The following is a 7,424-nucleotide window of genomic DNA, read 5'->3' as shown; positions in this document are numbered from 1 at the left end:
CTTTGGGAGGCCAAGGCAGGCAGATCATGAGGTCAGGAGTTCAAGACCAGCCTGACCAATATGGTGAAACCTTGTCTCTACTAAAAATACAAAAAACAGTCGGGTGCCATGGCTCATGCCTGTAATCCCAGCACTTTGGGAGGCGGAGGTGGGCAGATCACCTGAGGTTGGGAGTTCGAGATCAGCCTGACCAAGATGGAGAACCCGTCTTTAGTAAAAATTCAAAAAATTAGCCAGGTGTGATGGTGCATGGCTGTAATCCCAGCTACGCTGGAGGCTCAGGCAGGAGAATCGCTTGAACCTGGGAGTTGGAGGTTGTGGTGAGCCGAGATCCTGCCATTGCACTCCAGCCTGGGCAACAAGAGTGAAACTCTATCTCAAAAAATAAAAAAAAAAAAAGAAAAAAATGTATACTATTGAGCTCAAGAACACTGTGTTTGGTGTGTCATTGGGTCAAGGGATGGGGATACACATGGCAGAATTCAGAAATGGTATACATCAACAAAAATACACACGATCATTACAAGAAAAACTGGCTCCTGGCACAATCAATTCTTGGTTTCCTCTTCACTCAGCGGCATGTTGGGGATCCCGCGGATGACAGGGAACGTACGTGCAGACTCTGGTCACTGCAGGGTGCCCTCCATTCCTTCCACCTCCAGCAGCAGGTGGCGCATGGTCCTCAGAAACTCTTCATTCTCCTCATACCCCTCAACCAGACCTTTGGGCACCTGAATCAGGCGCAAGTTATAAGTCGCCTCCAGGAACGCCGCCCACTCCACCTTGGGTATCGTTAAGTGCCACGAATTGGGGGTAGAACTCCACGGGGCACATGCAGACCTTGCTGGCCTGGAGGTGCAAAGGGAAGCCACAGGGCCCACCCCCTACACATGGGAGCTCAGCAGATTGTGGGTCAGCAGTTTTGTGTCGCCGAATGAGCTCTCGCCAGGCCAGAACTGGAAGCTTTTTAAAATTATTTTTAACATGATAATCGGACTAGATTTTTTTTTTTTTTTTTTTTTTTTTTTTTTTTTTTTTTTTTTTTTTTTTTTTGTATAGAGATGGGTTTCACCATGTTGGCCAGGCTTGTCTCCAACTCCTGACCTCAAGTGATCCACCCACCTCGGCCTCCCAAAGTTCTGGGATTACAGGCGTGAGCCACCATGCCTGGCTACTGTTTCTAATAAAAAAAAAACTTTTGTCCAACTGTATTCTTCAAAAAGGACCCTTGCACAGCCAAACCAGGAAGCCTTCTCAGGTATCCGTAGCCAGCCTGCAGGAGGTCTTGGAAACTTGTTCAACAGACAAATATAACTGGACCCACAAAGGATCACAGGAGTACTTAACTTCCTCCAGCCTCTAGGGCCAGCTAGGGCTGCCCCCAGCTAACTACTAGGCCCAATCTGGCGGTGGGCAGAACCATGCCAGGACCAAGCCCAGCTGATTTTTGTGTTTTTAGTACAGATGGGGTTTCATCATGTTGGTCAGGCTGGTCTTGAACTCCTGACCTCATGATCCGCCTGCCTCGGCTTCCCAAGGTGCTGGGATTACAGGTGTGAGCCATTGCGCTCAGCCTCCCAAAATTTTTCGAAGTCTCCTTTCAGGAAGAGGGATAGGACCTGGCCAATCAGGGAGGTCTGGACAGGGTGGCCTAAGTTTGCCCACAGTCCCATGGGGACTCCTTTGTAGGAGGCTCTGTGTGCAAAGGTTTCTATGTCCCAGCCAGTGGCAGGGACTGGTCACAGCCAAAGAAGGAGGCCAGCAGAGGGACCACAGGAGGGCTGCCTTCCTGCAGAGGCCTCTGATTGTGGGAGGTGTCTCCAGGAAATATCCGTAAGTCCTTGAGGATGGGGTTGGGATAAGGAAACAGCCTAGACCAGCTAGGAACCCTAGGGCAGAGTACCCCAGGCCTAGTTTCAGTCACATGTGAGGCCTAGTTCCTCGATGTGCCCTTGAAAATTTGGCCGGGCGCTCCATCTTTTTGCTGAAGATTAAAAAAAGAAAAAGAAAAAGAAAAATTTGGCCAGGTGTGATGGCTCATGCCTGTAATCCCAGCACTTTGAGAGGCCAAGGCGGGTGGATCAGGGAGTCAGGAGTTCAAGACCAGCCTGGCCAACATGGTGAAACCCCATCACTATTAAAGATTCAAAAATTAGCCAGATGTGGTGGCAGGTGCCTGTAATCCCAGCTACTCAGAAGGCTGAGGCAGGAGAATCACTTGAACCCAGGAGGTGGAGGTTGCAGTGAGCCAAGATTGTGCCAGGGAACTCCAGCCTGGATGACAGAGAAAGACTCCATCTCAAAACAAACAAACAAACAAACAAAAAAAAAAAACGAAAAATTTGGGGGGGTCACATGTTAAAACAGGAACCCATGTGGGACCAGGGCTGAGCCTGGAGAGCACTCCACAGTCCTTCTTACCTAGTCCAGGCCAGTCACTACCATCGGTGGGGGACTTATAAATATTTTTGGTGAGGGTGATAACTCCAAAATCAGGTCCAATATGGTAGATGGGTGCAGGGAGCTCTTTTCAGGCCACATAAGCTGGCCCAGCCCTCCATCAAGAAGGAAACTTGGGGAAAAAAAAATATATCTGGTGACTATGCCTCAAGTGGGACCACAGCAGAGTATCCCCTGCCACCCCACCCTGGAATCCCTAGGTGGCCCATGCCAACTGGCCCATTGGAGGGGTTCTCAAAGGAAACATTAGGAGGCCAACATGATATCACCCTCCCTGGGCTTCCCTGTCCACCCTGGCCCAGTCCTTGTCATTGGAGGGGGCCTAAGAAACATTTGCAGTTGGTGCTTGCAAATTCGACCCTAGAAATTTGAAAACTTTTTTTTTTTTTTTTTAAGAGACAGGGTCTTGCTTTGTCACCCAAGCTGGAGTGCAGTGGAGCCATCATAGTTTACTGCAGCCTCAAACTCCTGGGCTCAAGCAATCCTCCCACTTCGGCCTCCCAAATAGCTAGGAATTACAAGTGCATATCATCTTACCTGGATGACTTTCTAATTTTTAATTTTTTTTTCAAGAGATAAGATCCAGGCCAGGCACAGTGGCTTACACCTACAATCCCAGCACTTTGGAAGGCCAGGACGGCAGATCACTTGAGGTCAGAAGTTTGGGACCAGCATGGCCAACATCGTGAAAATCCATACAAAAATAAGCCGGGCGTGGTGGCAGGCACCTGTAGTCCCAGCTACTTGGGAGGCTGAGGCAGGAGAATCACTTGAACCTGGGAAGTAGAGGTTGTAGTGAGCCAAGATCGCGACACTGCAATCCAGCGTGGGTAACAGAGTGAGACTCAGTCCCAAACAAACAAATAAACCGGTAAGATCTGGCCCAGGCTAGAATGCAGCAGTGCTATCACTTACTGCAGCCTTGACCTCCTGGGCTCAAGCAATTCTCTCAAGTAGTTGGGAATACAGGTACCTGTCACCACATCCAGCTATTTTTTTTTTTAATTTTTTGTAGAGACAGGGCCTTATTTTTGTGGCCCATGATAGTCTAGAACTCCTGGGCTCAAGAAATTCTCCTGCTTCAGCCTCCAGAGTTGCTAGGATTACAGAAGCAAGCCACCACACCTGGCTCTCGCTCATAAATTCTGTCCCCCTCCAACAAGCAAACAACAAACAAAAAATCCCCACACCCAGTCACAGAGTGACCTGAGTCTTAGTAGTGGCATTTTAATGGCAGCAGCCCCAAGAGGAAAGTGAGAGTCTGCTCTGCCCTCGGAGCAGGCGGCTTAGGCTTTGAGGGCCCATCGCAGAAGACCTAACCATCCACCTCCTTCCATTGAACTGAGGCCAGGAAAGTGCGGATTTCCATGGGCTGCAGCGTGATGCTGGCCGGGTCCAGCTGGTAGGGAGTTTGGTGGGGTGCGGAACCTGGGGAAGTGCAGGGGGAAGGAGGAGTGAGGGGGTGCAGACTTCCTCTGACTCACCACACTGTGCTTCCTCCCCTGGGCCTGGACACAGCTGCACATCCCCGAATCTGTTCCAGGGCCTCACTCCCAGACTCTTAAACTGCTTCCCCAGCCCTGAGGTCCACCCCCAGGTCCAATGCCTGGCTACTGTCCTCATACCCTCAATCTGACCCCAGGGGTGATGGACACCCTCCCAGAACTAGACACAGATGGAGATTTTCTTCTTGTTCTTGGGACTAAACTCTACCCACAAACCTTAAGACCCATTCCTGGTTTGCGACATCCATTTCAGATCCTTTAAGCCCCTAACCTGGATCTGGACTCCACCCCATACCCACAGGACTTTTTTGGGTCCTGACCAACAATCTCATGCCTCACACATTGCCCCTACCTGCAGGCCCCAGGCAGGACCCCACCCCTTCCTTACCCCTGACCAGGACCCCACCCGTGTTTGTTGTCCACTTGAGCCTGGAGGCTGCCTCCCGGAGCTGGTTGGCCACCAGCGTGGTCTCCTGCAGGCGGGTGATGGTGAAGGTAGAGAACAGGTCCTGCAGGCGGGGGTAGGCACAGATGAGTTGGGGCAAAGCCAGGTTTCCCTTCTCTTCCTCTTTCTTGCCTCTCTCAGATCTCCTCAATTCTGCCCTTCTCACCCTCAAGTTCAAGGTTACGGGGGCACTCAGGTTACGTCCGGAATCCTCTCCCACGGCAAACTGGTGCTCCAAGCGTAGCAGCAGCATCTCAGGGCCCCAACTGGCCAGTGTGAGCAGGTGCACCGAGGGCGGCAGCTCGCTGCGCAGCCCGGAGAACTGTGGGGAAAGAGGGCGGGGCCAAGTTAGAGAGGGGCGGGGCTGTATGGAGAAGGGCGGAGCGGAGCCAGGTTCAGGAGGCAGCACTGGATTGCAGGGGCGGGGTTTTGCCGGGAAGGGGCGGGGTTCAGCCAAGAGGAGCGGCCAGGGCCGCGACGGGGAGGGCTGAGCCAACGAGGGGATGGGTCGGTCCCAAGCTGGGGTCGGGTTCGAGTCCCAACAAGGCAGAGCTGATCTGACCCTAGACTTTGGGCGTTAGGGCGGGGCTGAAGCCGAGGGGCGGGGTGAGGCGGGACAGAGCCTGGGGGGCGGTGAGAGGGCGGGGCTAAAGTGAGATGGGCAGGGCCGCAGGTGAAGAGGTGGTTTAGGGGCATGTACTAGGGCTGTACCTCTACACAGTCCGGGTGGGTTGGGACTGGGTCGGCACTGAGCGGGGACTGCCCAAGGGATGGGGCTGGCCCGAGGGTTTGGGGCCAATTAATGGCCAGTTGGGTCCCCAATGGGTCTAGGAAAACCCGCACCCAAACCCAGCTCCCTGGGTTTGGTGAAGACTTCATTCCGGTCCTCTCTGCCCACCTCGCTGCCCCTCACCTGCGTGCGCGGAGCAGCACGGAGATTGTAGGGGGCGCCGCCACCCGCGGCCAGCACCACCTGCGGGGCCAGGACTTCCTGCTCCGCCAAGAGCCGGTGCCCGGCGGCCGCAGCCTGGGCAGTGTCCAGCAGCACCAGGTGGCGCCCTCGCACCCATGACCCCGACCCGTTCTCCATCAATGGCTCCGATACTCCACGTCCATCGTCCTTCAGCAGCCTTCGGTGCACCTGGGGGGAGAGTGGCCAGGAGGGAGTGAGAGTCGTGGGTCTGTGGGTGTCCTTGGGCCAGAAACTGGGTAGGGGCTGCGAGAATGTCAAGAAAAATTAAAGGGTGGGAGGAACGGACGGAGAATAAGGTGAGGGTCTGGTAGGGCGATCCCAGCAGAGGCAGAATCCAAGTAGGCACAGGAACCAGGCCGGAGGGATGTGAGTGCCTAACAGGGAGGCCTGGATATGGCACCCCAGAGCCTGGAGGGGTCCTGGGTAGGGAATGGAGAGAAGTGAAGAGGAAAAGTTGCACACAGAAATGGAGTCCTCCACCGGGTGCCGTGGTCATGCATGTAATCCCAGCACTTTAGGAGGTCGAGGTGGGTGGATCACCTGAGGTCAGGAGTTCGAGACCAGCCTGGCCAACATGGCAAAACCCCATCTCTACTAAAGATACAAAAATTAGCCAGGTGTAGTGGCAGGTGCCTGTAATCCCAGCTACTCCGGAGGCTGAGGCACAACAGTCACTTGAACCCGGGAGGCAGAGGTTGCAGTGAGCCAAGCTCATGCCACTACATTCCAGCCTGGGCAACAGGGCAACAGACTGAGACTCTGTCTCAAAACAAAAATAAAGAAATAAAGAAATGGAATCCTCAGCTTAGTGGGGACCAAAAGCGGATAACTGGGCCAGAAACAGACTTCAAGAATGAGCAGGGGACCAGGGTGGGAGGACCCTGGCTTGGATGGGGCTCTGACCCACTCACCATGAGCTCCAGTGAGCCATCTCTCAGGCTGCTGCCCCCCTGGGAGCGATCAGTCAGCACAGTCAGCTGCATGTTCCCATCCTGGGGGTTGAAGGGTGAGAGTGGAGGACAGTCAGCCCCAACCCCAGGGAGCCTTGAGATGCTACAGGTGAGGGGTGATTCCCTTTCCATCGAGGTGGGGCAGTGCAGGGTGGGGGAGGGGTACCGTGATGTAAATCCGGGTGTTGACAGGATAGTAGTTTCCTGCCATGGGCTCTGTCTGGTTCAGTTTCCAGGTGGGTCGATAATCTCGCCTGGGTGGGGGTGAGCTGGTCAGACTTGGGGTCGGGCTCCTCTACTCTTCACTCTCCCTTCATCCTCTGTCTCCCAACACTCATATAATCAGCAAATTCCCCCACCACCCTTGGGCCCCAACACACCACAGACCACCCCCTGTGTTCTCAGTCACCCCCACCTCCTCTCCAGGATCTCCCGGCCATTGCTATCTGTGTAGAAGCGTCCCTTTGTCTCCAGCGGTGTGTCAAAACGGCTGATGACCTCCTTCCCCCAGGTGTCACTGTACCCAATGAGATGGCAAGATTGTGAGCCCTGCATAAACCCCACTCTACCTTTGCTCCCACGCCCCACTTCCAGCCTGTGCCACTCACCCCACAGGTATCGGCCCCACCGACCACTCCAGTTCCACGTGCTGCTGTCCTGGGTACAGGCGGATTACCTGGGAACACCAGGCTGAGAACTTCTGGTGCACCTCCTGCACCAAGGCTGTCTGCGGGCACGCAGGGGTGAGGTGGGTGTCAGCCTGTGCCTGAGCAGAGGTGAGTCCTACAAATGTCTCTCCACCCTGGCCATAAGCCCCATAAAGGCCTATATCAAGGTCAAGGTCAAGGTCAACTTTCAGTCACTGCCACATAATTCTTTTTTTGGGGGGGAGGGGGATGGAGTTTCACTCTTGCCGCCCAAGACGGAGTGCAATAGCACAATCTTGGCAACATCTGCCTCTTGGGTTTATGCGATTCTCTTGCCTCAGCCTCCTGAGTAGCTGGGATTACAGGCACCCACTGCCACGCCTGGTTAATTTTTGTATTTTTAGTAGAGATGGGGTTTTGCCATGTTGGCCAGGCTGGTCTTGA

The 7,424-nt window shown here is 54.1% G+C and overlaps 1 protein-coding gene and 1 pseudogene across 5 annotated transcripts in view; both read right to left on the bottom strand.

The window, feature by feature from the left end:
* Positions 1–348: 348 nt before the first annotated feature.
* LOC108282057 lies at positions 349–1,040 on the bottom strand (annotated as a pseudogene). The gene has a single exon (XR_001816244.2). The product of XR_001816244.2 is annotated as a multifunctional methyltransferase subunit TRM112-like protein (transcript).
* A 2,625-nt stretch (positions 1,041–3,665) lies between these two features.
* Positions 3,666–7,424, bottom strand: part of MAN2B1 (mannosidase alpha class 2B member 1) — a 22,464-nt gene continuing 18,705 nt past the window's right edge. For 2 of the 4 annotated variants that reach the window (XM_017497819.2, XM_017497820.2), the window contains exons 17-24: positions 6,942–7,060; positions 6,749–6,850; positions 6,500–6,587; positions 6,295–6,375; positions 5,324–5,551; positions 4,577–4,732; positions 4,354–4,474; positions 3,666–3,888 (exon numbers count right to left, since the gene is read on the bottom strand). In XM_017497819.2, the coding sequence (XP_017353308.1) occupies positions 3,776–3,888; positions 4,354–4,474; positions 4,577–4,732; positions 5,324–5,551; positions 6,295–6,375; positions 6,500–6,587; positions 6,749–6,850; positions 6,942–7,060 (1,008 nt within the window). In that variant the 3' untranslated portion in view covers positions 3,666–3,775. The remainder of the gene's footprint in view (positions 3,889–4,353; positions 4,475–4,576; positions 4,733–5,323; positions 5,552–6,294; positions 6,376–6,499; positions 6,588–6,748; positions 6,851–6,941; positions 7,061–7,424) is intronic. The other 2 variants (XM_017497821.1, XM_017497822.2) reach the window with 2 other exon arrangements.

This window comes from Cebus imitator, unplaced genomic scaffold (assembly GCF_001604975.1).
Source record: "Cebus imitator isolate Cc_AM_T3 unplaced genomic scaffold, Cebus_imitator-1.0 Scaffold234, whole genome shotgun sequence".
Taxonomy (NCBI): domain Eukaryota; kingdom Metazoa; phylum Chordata; class Mammalia; order Primates; family Cebidae; genus Cebus; species Cebus imitator.
Note: the sequence above shows the minus strand (reverse complement) of the source record. Positions and strands in the feature narration are given on the sequence as shown.